This window comes from Amphiprion ocellaris, chromosome 3 (genome assembly GCF_022539595.1).
Source record: "Amphiprion ocellaris isolate individual 3 ecotype Okinawa chromosome 3, ASM2253959v1, whole genome shotgun sequence".
NCBI classification, from domain to species: Eukaryota; Metazoa; Chordata; class Actinopteri; family Pomacentridae; genus Amphiprion; species Amphiprion ocellaris.
The window spans coordinates 31,967,268-31,985,696 of NC_072768.1; the positions used below are offsets into that span (position 1 = coordinate 31,967,268).

At 38.6% G+C, this 18,429-nt stretch overlaps 2 protein-coding genes and 1 non-coding gene across 4 annotated transcripts; 1 reads left to right on the top strand and 2 right to left on the bottom strand.

Annotated features, from left to right (window-relative positions):
• The first annotated feature begins 150 nt into the window (after positions 1 to 150).
• Positions 151 to 4,419, top strand: arl2bp (ADP-ribosylation factor-like 2 binding protein). Of its 2 annotated transcripts, none has more exons than XM_023281909.3 (7): positions 151 to 276; positions 610 to 679; positions 1,609 to 1,670; positions 2,150 to 2,256; positions 2,364 to 2,449; positions 2,666 to 2,762; positions 3,152 to 4,419. In XM_023281909.3, the coding sequence occupies exons 1-7, from the start codon at positions 258 to 260 to the stop codon at positions 3,242 to 3,244; spliced, it is 534 nt and encodes a 177-aa protein (XP_023137677.2). In that variant the 5' UTR covers positions 151 to 257; the 3' UTR covers positions 3,245 to 4,419. The 2 variants fall into 2 exon arrangements, with proteins under 2 accessions (XP_023137677.2, XP_054864811.1); XM_055008836.1 differs by having other exon boundaries at positions 224 to 280.
• On the bottom strand, positions 4,015 to 15,573 carry pllp (plasmolipin). Its single transcript, XM_023281900.3, has 4 exons — positions 15,095 to 15,573; positions 8,712 to 8,885; positions 6,934 to 7,047; positions 4,015 to 6,138 (listed from the first exon to the last, which is right to left on the bottom strand). Exons 1-4 carry the CDS (start codon positions 15,242 to 15,244, stop codon positions 6,031 to 6,033), a joined length of 546 nt encoding a protein of 181 aa, XP_023137668.1. The 5' UTR covers positions 15,245 to 15,573; the 3' UTR covers positions 4,015 to 6,030.
• Positions 15,574 to 16,951: 1,378 nt separating this feature from the next.
• On the bottom strand, positions 16,952 to 17,034 carry trnal-cag (transfer RNA leucine (anticodon CAG)). Its single transcript has one exon. It is a non-coding gene; the product is annotated as a tRNA-Leu (tRNA).
• Between the last annotated feature and the right edge of the window lie 1,395 nt (positions 17,035 to 18,429).

The window sequence follows — 18,429 nt, forward strand, 5'->3', positions numbered from 1 at the left end:
TTATCACTTGACTTTGTCATTTATGTCATTTCCAGCCAGGAGAAACCTGTTTGTCAAAAAAAGTTCACCATAAACCAGAATTTGGCAGGAGTATACATAATTTTGGGCTTAAATGCAACCCCACCATTCAATCTCAGCTAGGAACCAACGTGCGTAGAATTTGCCCTACCGGACGGGATTTGCTGGTGCGCGTAGATTCGCCGTTTCCTTGGCAACATGGTTACGTTCGCTGATTACCATTCAACGATTTAGGCAACATGGACGTCCAGGGACGAAGTAGGTGAATTAAATTGATTTAAATGACATTAATGGAGCTTGTGAAATGTGTAAATTAGTATTTTACATTTCACAAAATCCGAAATATAGATGAGAGTTAAGTTAACCAACGTTAAACGTTTGCTAACGTTAGCAAAAGTTAACTTAGCCGCGACAGCTAACCCACTAATGTTATTGTTGAGTAACGACCAAAACCAGTCCAGTCTCACAGGCAGCGTTGTGATTTATTATAAAAATACATTGTTTGTTAGAGTTAGCATTTAATAAGTAGGTGTTTTATCTAACGGGAAATGTTAGCAAAACACTGACATGCTGCATCTCCTCATTCTTCAGGTATCCGTAGCTGTGCAGAAAACATCGTAGACATGACTGATATGGACGAAGAAGACCTCTCTATTTCCAGGTGAGTTGTTCACTGTTTATCGAGCCCTTTGGGAAACCCAGAGTCCGTCCAAGAGCGAGTCTTTTAACTGCAGGGATAGCCTTCATAAACAAATCGCAGGATGTAGCTCAGGTGTTTCGAATTTCCTAATGCTGTCACAGCAACTACAGCCGTGTTAACATCATCTGAGAACACGTGTTTAGTTAAAAGCTAAGACTGGATAATTAAATGTTCTAGCTATGTGATCATGGAAGCTCTCTCTGTGGCAGTCCGTAATATGTTTTAATGTCCTGAGATTGGAAGTGTCAATTATAAAATAAATCACCAGCTGTTTTGATAATCAATTATGGGTTTGAGAAATCAAGAAGAAATCCAAATTCTGTGGTTCCAGCTTTTAAATGTGAATATTTTCTGGAGGAAACTGAATATTTTTGGGACAGATAGGGTGACACACCACCACTTGCTTGGTGTAATTTTTGACCTGTGGTCGTCAGATCCCTCAGGCATCAAATTTACTGGATAAAGGTCAATTCCTAGACACACGAATCACATCTGCACTGATTCATTCAAACAAAATCACCTCTGTTTTGGCCACAAGGACCTTTTTCAACACATTGCAGATAGTTTGAATAAAGCAAGGCACTGATCAACATTTTCTGGTAATTTGTAGATCAGTAATTAAGAAAATAAATGTCAGGTTAATTGACAAGGAAAATAGTCACTAGCTGCAGCCCTACTGTTTTAAAACAGCCTTCTTATTCTTACCCAGATTTGAATTCTAACACTTAAGTAAGCAGAATCAACACAGAGCAGCTATACTGTGGTATGCTGTAGTGTCTTCTGGTGTAAAGCATACTGTACAGCAGTTCTAACAGAGCAGGTGCTGTGTTAGCCTTATTTCAGGACTTATATAGTTATTGATGCTTTCTCTGTCGTTTTTCTCCTTCCAGTTACTCTGCTACAGACACAGCCTTCGATGGTGTTATTGGCTGTATAGAGGACATCATCATGGGTAGGACTGGGGACAAACTCAGTATTTTTTTTAGCTGCTTTACTGTACCAGTCTATTTTTTAAAGCGTAGAGTCTCACTCATACTGTTTGGGAAAGAAAAATAAAAAGGTGATTGTTTTTTGTGATAAAACATAACTTCCTGGTCTTTGTGTTTGGAAAATGAACGAGTATGGACACTGAATGTAAGAATAGTGTCTTTTCTGCTGAAAATGAAATGACTTCTAGGACGTTATAGAAAAGAAGGTGGGATTTGGCCTCTTACAGTGCTTCAACCAGAACATGTGGATTTGTGAGGCAAATAAGGGCAGCATTCGTAAAACTAAGATACATTTCACAGCAAAAATGCGTGGAATGGAAAAGAACTAAAAACAAAACAAAACAGGCCAGTATGCCAGCTGATTGCAGAGAAGCCTTTTCGTGTTTCACTAATTAACAGTGAAGCTATAGGATGTTCTACATGTCCATTTTGTGTCTTTTAGAGGAGGAGTTTCAGCAGCTTCAGCAGAGCTTCATGGATAAATACTACCTGGAGTTTGACGATTCTGATGAAAACAAACTCAGCTACACGCCCATCTTCAATGAATATGTGAGTTTCTGGACATTTCACCGTGGTCCAGTGCAACATTTATAATAATAGTGAGGTAGTTCACCTACAGTAATATCAAATTCTTACCAAGTATGGCTTTTGTGTAGGTTGACCAGCTGGAGAAATACTTGGAGCAGCAGCTGATGGAGAGGATCCCTGACTTCAGCATGGAAACCTTCATAGAGCTACTCATGTAAGATGTGACAACAAAACACAGACTGCTTTACTTTAATTTAATGGGTGACACAAAATGGTGTAATTGAAAGACCATGTAACTTACACATCATCTTTTTTTTATATTTGGTCCACCTGTTGCTCACAAGAAATATTCTTCAACAGACCACAAGGTGGCACACAAGTACAATGAAAATGTGATGAGAATCACCATATGTCCTCCATCTGTGTGCAGGCAGCGCAAAGAGGAGGTCTCAGGTGACGTCTTTGACATGTTGCTGACGTTCACCGACTTCATGGCCTTCAAGGAGATGTTTGTGGAATACAGAGCTGTAAGTTGGCTGTGAGAACATCTTAAAAACAGGATTTTTTTCCATAACGTTTACTAGGAGGCACAGTGACAGTTGCTGCTGTATTTCATATAACTAGTCTCTGTGGGCTAAATTCTGAAGTACTGTACACTTACTGTGATTTCAAGCTCATATGAATCTTGGCTGAATTCGATGGGTTAAATGATGGATCAAAACCAGTCAATTAGTGCTTCTGTTTTTTTTTTTTTAATTATAGCTTTAATACAGATGTAATTGAGTCCGGTTTCCGCTATGTATATGTGTGTGCAGATAGGTAGCAAATCAAACCGCCTTGTTCAGAAAGTTAGATATGAATATGGTGTGTGTGTGTGTGTGTGTGTGTGTGTGTGTGTGTGTTTGTGTGTTTCTAGACAAAGGAGGGCCGAGGTCTGGACCTGAGTGAGGGGCTGGTGGTCACAGCTCTGAACCTTGCAGACTCCAAGGACATGGGCTGCACTAAATGACAGTGACGCTCAAACAATGACAAATCAAACACTTGAAATGCCTCTTTCTACATATGTGTAAGCAAAGTTTTGTCCACGGGCCTTCAGAAAAGTGTTAACTTTAGAATACACTCCCCTTAAATCCACTGTCTGTGCACACATGGGGCCTGATGGTGGATTACATATGCATTCCTCTGGGTTTTATGTGGCAGCTTGGCTTTAAAAGCCTCTCTGTAGCTATGAAGTGAAATCAGAAGCTTCTTATTTTCTAATCACTAGCCCTTCAATTGCATATGGCTACTTGAAATATACACATTTCTCCAATTGAAATTTGCAGGGGGAGAGATTCCTAATCTTGATTTTACAATCATCTTCATATTCACTGGTAGTTCTTTTAGGATTTTGTATTATTGTTTCTGTCTGGTACAAGACTAATGTTTGTGTTTTTAAAGTTATTGCTGGTTACAGCTATGATTTGAATGTTTCGAATCTTCTCTCTTCGCCTGGTATTTTTTCATAAGAAGATAATTTAGTAGAACTAACATATGTTTTATGAAGACTTAAATTATTTGGCCAGTTTGTAAACTCATCAGATTGAGTTTGTAATGTACGTAGTGATTGTGTGCGTTTGTACAGTTAGTTTTCAGTACGATGTCCAAGTGTTTTCTACATGTTTTAATGAGACAGTTTTCATTCTGAAAGTATATTTATGTCACTGGTGAACTGTCACATTTATTTGTGTAAAAAAAAAAAAAAAAAAAGATATTTTCAAATAAACAGGTACAAAAGCATTATATTGAAATCACTTAGTGCTTTATTGAAGTGCATGGTTGAGCCAGAGCACTCGCCACAGCATTTCACAGCATTTCAAATTCTTGGTACAAAAAGACAACATATTGCATAAAGGCACGTACAGTACATCAGGAGATGAGCAGAGTTTCATATAAATCATAAAAATAGTTTGCACACTACTGGAACAATATTAGAATCATTGTCAGAACTCACTTATATCCGGTAAAAATGTCTTCAGTGTCATTTTCAGGATTAAAAGTAAATTTTGCAGTCAACACAACATTATATGTGTACATTTTAAATTTGAATAATGGAGTTTCAGTAAGAGATGCTTGTGTCTAAGAATTTACCATTTATTACAAATAGCAAGAAAAGGCTCTGTAAACAGTAAAATACAAAACAAACCTTCAATGATCACATTTCTTCATGAAACCATGGATTTACAGTAATACAATACATCAGTCTCCATGAAAAATGCTGTTAAGTTTGGGCTGTTTAATAAGTTGTTGTCACCACAGGTTTGGATTTAATTGTGGTTACTAGAAGGCTCACAAGGGAACAGAAACATTTCACACTTGTTGGTGCATGATTTTATTTCCCTTTAGTAATTTGAATCACATTCAGTGCCTGCAAGTTAAAATATTTTATCATCTTTGGCACTATTTTAGGAAAATAAGATGTGGAGTTTACTCAGGACCCTTTTTGTATTTTCCTCAGCAGTTTTTTTCCATAAAATTTGATGTATTCTGACATAATTGAGCAATCTTTAAAGGACTAGTTACACATTTTGAGGATGTGTACTCATATCTTCTGGCCGAGAGTTAAAAGAGAGGACTGATACTATTAATTAATCTACAGCAAGCAAGAAATTAGCCTAGCTTAGCATAAAGACTGGAGGAAACAGCTGGTCTGGGTGTGCCCAAAGGTAATAAAATGTACCTACCAGCAACTCTACAGCTCACATCTTAAAGCATGACATCATGTTTGTTTAATAAGCACATAAAGCAAGGGCAAAAACATGTTATAGTTTTACAGATGTTATGTTTCTTGCCTGGGACAACACCCCAGGAAGTCACCGCAATTGGTCGCGACACAAAACTAGGCCATGTATACGCTAATGTGTGGATATTTTGCAAAATGAAGATTTTTCTCCACCTTTGGGCTTTTTATCTGCATGTAAACAGCATTTTATTTTCACACATGGAAGTTTAAAAAAAAAAAAAAACTGCTTCGAATGTTTAATGTGTATCTGTGTGAACATATAAAACAGAGGATTTCTTTAGTTTCTTTACATTTGGTAACGTTAGCAGTTACAAGTTTACAGCTGAACTCGCTGCAACACTCTAGCAGTACACCGAAGCCTCTGCGTCTGCGTATTTAATATTACTCAGTTCACAGCATCTGTCATTTCAAAGGCTGCCAGAAAGAAGGAAATGATAGAATGTTTTCTCCGCTATTTGACATACTGTCGATGCAGATTGGAACACTGTTCATAGTGGTTTCTCCAAGAGAAGATATCTGTCTGAAAAATGTCCATATTAGTATGGATAGAGTCTTAAACTGGCATTATAACCCCACATTAGAACAGCAACTTGTTATTTTTGCATTAAAATGCCCAGAATTTTAGAGGTGGTGGTTGGAGGATTTTGTATCTGCATGTGTCCAGTCTTTATGTTAAGCTAAGCTAAGCTAAGTTAAAGGGATTCCTTCATTAGCTTCATATTTATCACAGCCAGAAAGGGATTTTGTAAATTTCCTAAAATGTCAAACTTTTTATGTGCATGGTGCGGCATTTGATAAAAAGTTTAAATACAGGTCTGAAGTTGAGGCCTTAGTGTATTCCACCAGAGGCCTTTGTGTTGATGCTAGTGGATCAGATTGAATTAGCGGAATAGGTTTCATCTTATTGCTAATACCTGGATTCAGTTATGGTCATGATTTCCAGAGTCAGCAGTAGTAGTGAAGTAATAGTTGTGTATCAACACTAGAGTAGTTTCCCGGGAGCAGCGAGTGTCTTAGGTCGGCACTGTGCCGGGGGCAGCGCTTCCTTGAGCTTCCCTCCAGGACAAAAAGGAGAAGAAAGTGCTGGTTCCGTACGCCAAGGTCACCAGAGCACCAAAGGCCTGGACAGATAAGAGACAGTTACACAACTTTAACGACCTAAAGAAGCGGAGCAAAATTCTAAAGTCTTCAACAGCTGTCATAAATCACAGACTCATTTCCATCTTTATAAATTAATCTCTCGAGATTCCAGGTACTTGTGATATAACAGCTTTAACTGTGTGTCAACAGGCCATTATCTTCAGGAAAATGTTAATGCTTCTCGACCGGCGTTCCTCGGAGGCAGTAAACCGATAACAGTGTGATATGGAAGGGGGTCAGAGGTCTGCGAGGGAGTGTGATCATGTGCTAAATGCTACTGGAGCTGTAAACCAGGGTGGACTTCAGCCTGCTGAGGGGACTGTAAAATACACCGCTGATCTTTAGCATGCCTTTCCATCTGCTGGCCTACATCCATCTCACTTATTCTCTCTTTATCTTGAAATCTTTTCTCTGTGCGTGACTCAACATTGATTGTGTTAAACAGCAGATTGTTGAAGGGGAGTGGCAGCTTCGGTACAAAGTTACCTGGACTTCCAATCACATGACCTCCCGCTCAGCTTTGTGAGTATTAAATCTGCTCTGCCTGTCTTATGCTTTAAGGTTTGTGCTGCAACCTGATAAGCAAATGTGGCATCAGAAAGACATCTAGAAACAGGAAGAGCAGTGAGAGGGAGGAATTGGAAATATGAATGATTTTCTTCTCTAATTGTAGTTTATAATACGCCTTTGCAGACGTATTATCAGATATCGCTCACTGCGTGTTTCTTGAATATTTAACCAGTTCTTTGCAGTGTGAGTGGTGTCGGGCGTCTTACAGTAGCAGCTGCCAGATGTCCGTAAAATAGGCCCGCGAAGGGATTCACAAATGCTGCGTTAACCACGAAGGCGATGAAATAGAGGACCGTGGCTATGCCGTTGTACATCATCTCCTAGGAAAAATGGAGAAACATTAGCCACATCTCATCATTCCACAGTCATCCCTCCTCCTCATCTTCTTGTTTTTTGCTCTCTTTCTTTAAATCAAATCTTCAAACCTCAAATTATCCTAAGCAGAGCACATTTCAGTCTAAAGCCTGATGCCCCAATCTTGTTTATGCAAAATTTCTCAAGTGCATTTGATGAGAAAATGTCCTAAAATCTTGCCTTTAAGAGACAGCAGAGGTATATAATGGTACTTTCATTCTTAGTCCGGATTTGGTATCCTGCATATTCTGGTGAGAATAACCATCCATCCATTATCTACACCACGTAATCCTCATTTTATGTTCCTTGTTCCCCACCCTCCATCTCCCCATCCCTCTACCTCTCTACCTCTTCTGTCCCTCTCAGCCTGCTGGCCAGCAGCACATGGGTTCCCCCACATAAAGAGCTGGGTTCTGCTCAAGGTTTCTTCCCATTAAAAGGGAGTTTTTTCTTGCCACTGTCGCCTTAGGGCTCGCTCTGGGGGTTCAGGCATTCTGTTCTGTAAAGCGTCTTGAGGCAATTTGACCTGTAATTGGCGCTATATAGACAAAATTGAATTGAATTGAATTGAATTAGGGCTGCGGGGGTGCTGGAGTCTGTCCCAGCTGACTGAGGGTGAAGGCAGGGACACCCTGGACAGGTCACCAGTCTATCACAGGACTACACATAGGGACAAACCAGCACCATCGGGAAGGGCTGGACACCAACCAGGGATCTTCCAGCTGCAAGGCGAAAGTGCTAACCACCAAGCCACTGTGCAGCCTTGGTGAAAATATAGCTGACCTACTTTCTAAAAACAGTGATGAGTAGCAACATCCAAAACTGAATGAACATCACACAAATTTTGTATGTTTTGTTTCTTGATTGCACATTTTGCCTTGTTTATGGGTGCAAATATGAACAAATTATGGTAGCTGAAGCATTGTTTACAGGAATATTTTATATGTAACAGTTAATCTTAATTCATTTTTGCAAATCTCTCTCTCTCTGCCTTCACCCTAAGTCAACTGGGATAGACTCCAGCACTCCTGTGACCCTAATGAGGATGAGAATGTATAGATAATGGATGGATGGATGGATGGATGGATGGATGGATGGATGGATGAAGAATTTTGTCTTGGGGAAATACATTACAGCTGCAACTCCACAATGTATAGCATATCATAGAATGAAAACAGTAAAACATGATCACAACAACTGAATCAACCATAGCATACAAAGAGAACATAATGCAATAATGTCCAGTGGCCTGTACTGGGGAATCCTTATTGTAGTTATGTGTCATCAGAGTTTGCTTTATAAGCAATCTGCAGCTGATGCACCTAAAACTACCTGTACAGGAAGACTCAGAAAATAGTATCATTTTAAAGACACGAAAAACACTTTTTCAATCATGCTGTCACTATGAGCAACTTGTTTTGCATTAAAGTCTTCAATGTCAGCTTCAAATGCTACTATACTGAACACTTGAAATCATTGTTTTAAGGGTAGGAACTGCAAAATGAAAGCACATATGTTCTGCTTTCTGCATATCCTAGACTTAACAATAAAAGAACGCTGAATGACTGATTCAGTTTGCAGTTCAGAGATGTGTTTCTTTCATTTCTCCCTCGCCCTCCTCCCTCCCTACCGCCAGGGACCATGCCACGAATGTCAGCTTCTGTTGGACGCCAAACAGGGACACGACGAAGAGGATGATGGTGGTGATCCACAAACCGACGGCCACAAACATCACCCAGCCATACGCCGATTCCAATGTGTAGGGGGTGCTGGCTATCAGAGCCCACTGGATCAGCCCCGCAAGCTACAGAGGTGAGGGGGAGGAAACAAAACACACCAACAAAGCAGACAAAGAGAGTTAAGGCATGAGAAGAACACAGTTTCAAACATAAATGTGTGATTACTAAAAAGATACTGGGACAATTTGATCTGCTTAACCTCATATAATTGGATACTAATGACACAGTTAAAGAACATGTTCACATACTTTCTCAAATATGTCTTAATAACTCCCTCCGGTAAAAATCTTGTCCATATATATATATAAAATCAGTCAAAGCCATGGATAAGCATTTCAAACCTTGAAATGTCAGTGTCAGTGTACTGATGACTATCTCAATAACATGAATGCACAGAAGCAGTCTTAATGAGTCAGATCATCTCTTCTCACTTAAAGCTGCATTGCTTTTCATCCATTTGGTGGCACTACAATAAACTGCAAACACAACATGAATAAAATGCAACGACCAACGTGTCAGCAGACAAAATTTCTGGCCATCGGTCCACATCCGTCTCTTCACCATGCTCACCAGATATCTGTCACTGTTGCTGGGTAGTAGCCTGCTGTGGCATTTTCATAAACTTTTAGCTAAACATAAGTGAATTAGGTGATAATCTTGTGTTAGTTGTACTTCTTTCACATCATACAAGGTTTTAATTGATATCTGGATTACTGCTTTTTACAAGAATATTGACTGTAAAGGGGCACAAGATTCCCTGTGTTTCACCAGTTGGAGTTTCTTGCTGAGCCACAATGGTGTGGAAGTTATCTTCCCTTCTTGTTCCCCTCGTGTTGTTCGGGACTTTTGTGACAGAAATGATGTTATTTATGGGTTTTGCCACTCACACGTGGAGTTAACCGCACGTCAACACTGCAGATTTGAAGCAGACAGATGCCTTAAATCTTAAAAAACAGTGACACAGCTCGTAACAGAAGACAAATCAGTTGGTTTCATCCATTGGGGACCAATAATGTCTGCACAAAATTTCAATCCATCCCAGAGTAGTTTAGATATTTCCATCAGGACTGACTGATCTAAACACACTGCAAACTTGACAAAAAACACAACTGCATTTCTTATAAACCGTGGTCAGTTACAGAAGCTGCCAGCATTCTCAATGACTGTCTCATTTTTTTTACGTCTGAAATTGAAGCCATAGCCGGAATCTTTAAAAACAGAAAAGTCACCCAGACCCAGACAGAAACAAAAACACAAGGCTCTTCTTTTTTCGCCTGTGGCTCTCTGTCCCAGTTCCATGACAAAGGACATAAAGGGACAGTCCATTATGCGTGCAGAGATCATGTTTCACTTTTTACACACCTGATACACACACAGTGAGCGCTCAAAGGTTGACCTTTCCAAAGCACCCGTCTTAACAAGAATATCTGTTCTGCACCGAAGGAACAGAAAACAACTTCAGTTTCTGACTAAAATAGTAAAATGACACCATGATCTGTGGCTTTGAGTTAAACAAACAAATTGTTGTCACACTGCCATGTACCCTGTGTGACTAGTGTGCGAACAACAAAACAAAATACAGAGAGGAATTTAAATGAATCTTGAGTCAAAGTGGGTTAAATTGGATGACAAGTCTGTGTGATGAGGAGTATTTGATCCTTGCTTAGGTGTCTGTTTAAGTTAAAATGTGCACCCTGTGTTTATATATTCTGCAGATGCATTTTATAGTTCAGTATACAGGGCATATCAGTTATTAATATTGCATAAGGAGCTGGAAACAGGAGACTATTTGCTAAAAATTCAACCTCTGAAGGCATATAAATGAATGCAGACATGTAGATAAAAAGATGTTTCATTTCCAAAATATTGATGCAGCCACTTTGCTGTTTTTATTCATTTAGTGTTTTTGTGTTGCTGCTTGTGAAGTATGCATTAGGAAGATGGAATACAAAGACATGACACACCCACAGAGTTAACAACAAAATAATCAGTATAGCGTTTAGTTGAATTCTTGATGCTGCCAAAAATGACATTTAGCGATTAGGTCGACTGATTTTCATATCAATATTATTTAACATCTCGTTCTGTTCTCAACTGTGTCCCATCTGCTCTTGCTGAGATTAAAAATGCTTCAAGTAACTAAACAAAGACTGCTTTTGTTTGCTCTTAACCTCTTTTTTTTGTACTTGCACAGTTTCATCAGATTCTGACAATATGTTTCTCTCTTTGCTGGTTTTGTTGCCTCCAGCTGGCAGGAAAATTTGACTTAAAACCGACTGAATGTGTTCTTGAATTTGGTTATGTTAAGCACGAACAGCTTTTGGGAAGGAAGAAGATGACTGCAATCTATTTTTCATCAACTGCTGCAAAATTTCATTCACTGAACTGTGAGTGCTTATTATTAAAAAGGTGCTGTCATTTATTCATTTATCCAGTTTCAGTAAAACTTGTCCACAAAACATAACAATAGTTATTCCAGGTGTCGGTAACACTTTAGAATTATGCCTGAAAAATAAGCAACAATGTGTTAAAAACTGCAGTGGTGTCTGTAGCCTTTTTTGCAGGTCTTCATGGTAATAAGGAGGTCATGTGGCTCAGGCCTTATGGCCTGTTTGGCACAAAGACAGCAAATAAAAGAAAAGTGAAGCCAATGTGGAAGTGCCTTAAACCTGCATTCTTTCTAGCAACCAGCAGGGGGTGACTTCTCTGGTTGCAGAATGGAGCCCAAATGTGTAGAAGTCTTTTACAAAACAGCCATGCTTCTCCTTGGATTTATTACCTGGGCAAATATTTTCCTAATGACTTCATGGACTTACTTTCTGGTTTTGACACTTTTTTATTAACGCCATGACGTTTATTGTGTAATTTATGGTCCAATTTAGAATAAATGTGATGATAAAGCAGCGTATCTTTTAGGGCGGTGCTTCTTATGTTTGACTGGTTAGTCAACTGGTGTCTGACTGGTATCTTTGTATTCTCCAGCTAATCCAGATCCACAGCTCTGGTCATCTGGTTTTAAAGCACCAAAATGGCAGCAGCCAAATGCCAACCTCAAGGATTTAAAATGATAACCCACAAACCAGTGTGTAACATCACAGTCACTACATCCTTCTTTTACATACAGAGTATGGTTTGGCAACTTTCTGACATCCTCCCATGACTAGAATCATTTCCTTTACATGTTTATGTTCTGTATTTTTGATTGTGTTTGTAACCTGAAAGCAGGATCCCTCCTCAATTGCTCTTCTTGAGGTGTCTTTAACTTCTTGCTCATGGATCGAGGGTGTTGTGTTTTGCACAGATTGTACATTGTACATTTGTGATATTGGGATAGTTAAATTAATTTGACTTGACATCAAATAGAAACCAAGATGAGCCAATGTGGGGATCACTGTTGGAATTTGACTGTCTCCATTTTGGTCTTATTAAACCAGATGCAACAAGGCCAATGCAGTAGTAATAGCAGAGTAGCTCCGTATCCTGCTTTATTGATTATTTTACTCTGAATGTGACCATAATTTACTAAGTGATCATCATGCTGTGCTGAAGTTTGTACCGGTGACACACAGTATGGCTTTTAGCTCTTATTTATCCAATTAACATTCACATTTCACACTTTCCCTATAGATTCTTTCAGGTAGAAAGTTTTGAGAATCACACCTGATACTTACTCACCATACTATTCATTCTCAACTCAAATAACGACATGGCAGAAGCACTTAGAATTAGTCCCCACAAACTTAAGTAGCACCAAAATACAAAGAACTTAATCGGAATCTTTCCTAAACATCAAGCACTAAAATCATCTTTCCATTCTTAAAAAATGGAAGGTTGAACTCTGAATTTAGATATTGTGTCAGTACACTCTTACTTTGGTGTGAAAGTATTGTATATTTTACAGTATGGAATAAACTCTGACACCAACGCCTTTCTGTATTTTCTCCTGTACTCTTCCTCTATATATTTCACATATATAATCAATTCAAACACCAGAAGACATTTAATTGACACTTGTATACAGTGTGCACTGTCTGCACAACACCAAAATGCAGTAAAGTTAGCAACTATTTGGCAAACATAGTGATGTGTTTAGTAGGTAAAGAGGCAGATTTTTCCTTTAGGAGTTGGTGGAGACCAAAACAGAGCTTAAAGCAGATTGAAAATTGGACTTTTATTAGTCTGGCAGCTGAAAGCACAGCTCTGAATTAATGCTAATGTTGCGCTATGGTAACATTATGTGTAGAAAAGCAGTTCTTAATGGTATATACTGCATAAGGCATATATAATATACTCATAATGCAGGTTTTTAAAAAAAATAGCAATAGAACAGTACAATCAAAAATCCCAGAGCTGTGGTTTATGGCTTTTCTTTTATGGCTGTTTAACTTACTGGCTAACTCTAGTTCACCATCGTGATGCAATGCTCCCTTCTTATTAACCTTTGGACAACGTAATTGTAGCCGTATAAACATTGCAAAACTGAATATCCCATCTGTCACAGCAACAACAAAAAATGTGATCTCACTTTAATTAAGTAGTATTCTTGTTGATACATTGGACGCTAAATGAAGCCACAACATACAGGGCTGCAGGAAGATTTCCTGCCAAACTAGTGCAGTTATTCATACTGAAACTACTTGTGAGGAAAACCTGCAACAACAGTCATCATAACCAAATGTTGCTGCTCATTCTCTTGAATATTTAGGCTTAAAAGGTGTCATCTGTGCTTTTTATTTGCAAGGTAAATGTTGAAACATGCTAAACCAAGTTGATTATCTCTGCGTGATTAAATAAAGTATACGCCTTTTCCTTATCTGAAGGATGACCTGCCACGCCTCACAAACTGCTGCTGACTTCTACCAGCTTTACTTACTACTACAACACCACATGAAGTCTGCCACTCATTAAGCCCAGAGAGGGGACAAATGTTTAACACTCAGAGTGAACATTAACAGCGGTGCCTTTGTCCTTGAAGACTGAACGGTGGGTTCAGTGAAGTAATGGGATGTTAAGAGATGTGGGACAAAGATCTCCTGCAGCTGTCAGTCATCCAGCAAGTCACATGACCTCTGTTTGGACAGTTTTGTGCAAATACATCTCAGAAAAGGGGGAATAAATGGAGCAGAGGCTGTTCTGATGGGCCCTGCTGCCTCTCACAATCAAAATTAATCTTGCAAATGTACACAAATCCTTATTGATTTCATTGCAGCCCTCAGCTTTGTGCTAGTTTCTGGCCTGACAGGACATGATTGTGTAACTTTTTGTGTACATGCAGCTAAGCTAAGCATCTTTGGTCAGTGCCAGTCGTGTTTTTGTTTATGGACAACCACTGATGTTTATGGTGCATGAATTGAAGCTTGCTGACACACATTTGAGCTCACCAGATTAGAATATCTATGTCCATATATCTCTATCTATGGCTGCTGTATTGCTGACAAGAAGAGTTTATGACAGTGTGGTTTCCCTTTAACCCATCCTAATTACTGAACAGCAAGGCTTATAATTAGTAGCCTTATCTATCTGTATGTTACTGATTGTAGATTATCTGCCATATATTCTTACTCGTTCTTAAGCTGTTTAAAAACAAATTGGTGCTTTCTTTTTATTAGGGTAAAATATGATATTATTAGTTTCAAATCAGGGATTTCAAAAAGCACAAAATAACAAGTGATCATTTCTTTATGGCATGAAAACATTAAAACTAGTAATGTTCCCACAGTAACAACTACAAAAAGCACTCAGAGAGCGCAGACCTCCGCCAAGGCTGCATCATTGCCAAAATCGAATCAATTGGTCCTTGTGACATTTCTGACCTTCCCTGAAAATTTCATCCAAATCCGTTAATTTGTTTTTGAGTAACGTTGCTAACAAACAAACAGACAGACAAACCAATGCCGACAAAACATAACCTCCGCTCCTTGGCAGAGGTAAATGTGTAGCCAAAGACCAGTTTTGCTTTTCCCTCTGTGCCGTAAAGCTCCTCTCTTGCCTGTAACTGCTAAAAACACATTGATGCACTGAGTGACATTCGTTCATTGTCACAAACATGGATACTGTAGCTTATGTTGAATCGATGCCACATTCAAGATCCTGCACCAAACGTGTATCATTCCGCAGCTGAAACTAGTCCCTCAAAAATGCCTAAGTGTCCAGCTGTTTCAGGAACCCCTTTTTAAAAAAAATCTTCAGTGGGAAATTGAGCAGAAACAGAGCAGAATGGAAAAGAAGAGAAGCTTGTTCAGTTGAAGACATAACAGTGAACAGTGCTACATACTATTTCAACAATCATGAGGATAGCCGGGATGCTCCTTATAAAGGACGTGTCAATCACGACGGCGATGCTGGAAGCCATTCTTCCTGATGGGGAGCTCTGGGGCTGGGGGACGCTGGTCTCCGTGGTAACCTTGGACGGGAAGTCTGCCATGGGCCCGTTTGCTTAAAAGCTTGAGGATGTCTCCGACACAAGAATAAGTCTCACCATTAAAGCTTGACTCCTCCAAGAGTCCTCAGAAAACACCTGAAGTCCTCACATTGACTGGTGGCAGCAATGACACTAAATCTTTCAAGTATTGTTAGATATGCTCCAAACACAAATATCAAGTAATTGTGCAAAATCTTGATCAAAAAAACCCCAACAGTCCACAGAGTTAAAGAAGAGTCCTCCAGAGAGACTTTGAGGTTCAGGTGTCCTCTCACCTGACTCTCCACCTGCACTGACAGGTGTCTGATGGCGATGCTTTGTGAGGCCCTCCACACCTTGTTCTCTCTCTCTTTACCTCACACACACACACACACACACACACACACACACACACACACACACACTGGGTGTTCTGCCATCGTCTCTCTATCTACGTTGGCCTCTCTCTCTCTCTTTCACCATCCCTATCTTCCTCTGGCACCTCCCATATAGCCCTTAGATGCCACACTCACCTGGGTGACTCATTTATGCGTTTGAAAACCGGGATCACACAGGTGAAGCTGAGCCAGTGGCGCCCTCTAGGTGTGGGTGTTGCTGTTGCGCCTGACATGCACACAACTATAATTGTCTCTCACCTGTACCTTGCTAAGAAGACGTGATAAACAGCTAAACTGGGGTTAATGAATGATGCATTGAACCTGATTGTAAAGTGAAACTGGATACATTTCAAGCACTAATGTAGTTCTGTCTTGTTTTCCTCTCTGTGTTTTAACAACCATCTGTGCAGATTCAACCTTATGAGGCTAAAATATCAGCTGTCTACAATAGTTAAAAAGTCTAGTAAACCAACCATTTCATTCTGATTGCATATATTTAACACTCAGCAATATGTTAGAAATTTGTTCAACAAACACACAGTACATAGAAACACAAGAGCCAGAAAGAGCGTCGTCATTGTTAATACCATAATTAACACCTTTCTAGTTCTTGCAATTGTTTTTTTCTGCTGCCTTCAGTGCACTCATGACATTACTTGTACATGTTGCACTGCTGTTTACAGGACTTCAATTCACTTATTCACTGTGTATGTTTATTGTTAGCATTTGGCACTTTATGGTGCATTTTTCAATCCCCCCCCAAAATATATATATTTTCATTTATATTTCTGTTATATTTTACATTTTTCTATTGTGGTGGTGGTCACTTTACTCTTTCTGCTTGCTACTGTAACAACAGAATTTGGCCTTTGGGATAAACAAAGTATTCTATTCTATTCTATTCTATTCTATTCTATTCTATTCTATTCTATTCTATTCTATTCTATTCTATTCTATTCTATTCTATTCTATTCTATGCTAATAATCAGAAAAGTACAATAAATGAATAATAATGTCATATTTATGCATGCCTTTTTATGCCCAACTATTTTATTTCTATATTTATTGGGCTGTGAAATTTATTATTCATGAATTATAAAAGTTTTAATCTACTGAGGCATCAAATGACATTATTGTTATTGAGGACAATAAAGTTTTGCAATCATATAATTTGGTAGGCAATTAAATGGCATAAATGCTGGTGCAATGAGACATACTGCATAAAAAAAAAGAAATAGACAAAAGTTTTAACTGCAGAACATAAGTGTCTGAGGACATTTGAATTTGTTGGGTAGTTTTGGGTATTGATGTCAAAACAAGAAGAAAATGTTGATGTCAGAAGTGGGATTCGAACCCACGCCTCCAGGGGAGACTGCGACCTGAACGCAGCGCCTTAGACCGCTCGGCCATCCTGACTTATGGTGTGACAACTTTAATCTGTAGTTCATAAAGGTGCTACCGTTGATGCTGCTCGTGCCCCTTCTTCTGTATTCTTATTTTAACACATTATAAACACATTTTGTAGAAAAGGTTAATCAAAAACACAGAAGCTGGTAGCGCTATTTTTTTTTAATTCGGCTGCTCCACCTCCAACACAAGACTCTCCTGCTCCCTCTGCTGGTATTATAAAAACCTACATATCCGTTGACCCTTGAATGCAGCATCTGTGAAACTACGCACAAAACTCAGGAAGTGGATGAAATAACCTACCAGTTCACACACATTTTAAAGAAAATAAATTATTAGCAATTTGAGTGAGAATAAAATGTATTTTTTCTAGAACGGAAGAAGAATGCCCCTCTTTTCTCAGAAAAACAACACATTTCTGTATATTTAGTCAAGCAGCTACTGTACTTACATATTTAACTTAGGCACATCTATTTTATACTACTTTAAACTTATACTACACTATATTTTAGATGAAACTATTGCGCCTTTTCCTCCACTACATTAATCTGACATTTGCACTTTGTGTCTAGGTTAATATATTTCTATAAAATTATATTTTATGAGCATAAAAACCATTGCTGAAAGTGAAACCCTATCATTTATCATTTTATTTTTTTATCGGTCAGACTTTATTTGTTCATTCAGCTTAGCTCAGTTCAAAGTGCTTCACAGATTGCTGATAAGACAGGATGAAAGGAGACTAGATTAAAGCTAGAATAAAATGGAATAAATAAAAAAAGATTAGAAGGTCAAAACATGACAATAAATTAAGAAAAAAAATGAGATAGAATTACATGGACAAACTGAACCCAAAAGCACAATAAAATAATAAAAAATAAAAAAAAAATAAAAAAAGATATGAAAAAGACATATAAACAAACTGAGATATATTTGCAACAATAAAATAGCCAGAAATAATAAAATAAAGTAAGAATTGTCTATGACAATACTCATTCAAAAGCCTCGTGTCTGAGGAGGTACGTTTGAATTTTACTTTTATAGATTTCAATACTTCCAGTGGCTGTCAGGTCCTCAGGCTAAAACGTTGTAGTTCTGCACTTTGGAACAACCACCACTTGAGAAGCCATAATGGTTCATACACACATAAACAGCTTAGATAACAAGTAAAAGAATTTTAAAATCAATGCAGAAACTGACAGGTGTAGCAATGTAAGGACATTAAAACCTCTCTGGTCCTGCTAAGGTGCTTTTACATTTGAGCTTCAGCTACACCAGCATCTACCTTTTTACACGATCAGCATAATAATGTGTTCCTTGTGTCATGTTTTTAAATCTCAGTATAATAAATCTCAGATAGTGTGAACTCCTTCTTGTGAAATCATCACAAAGTGTTGCCAAGAG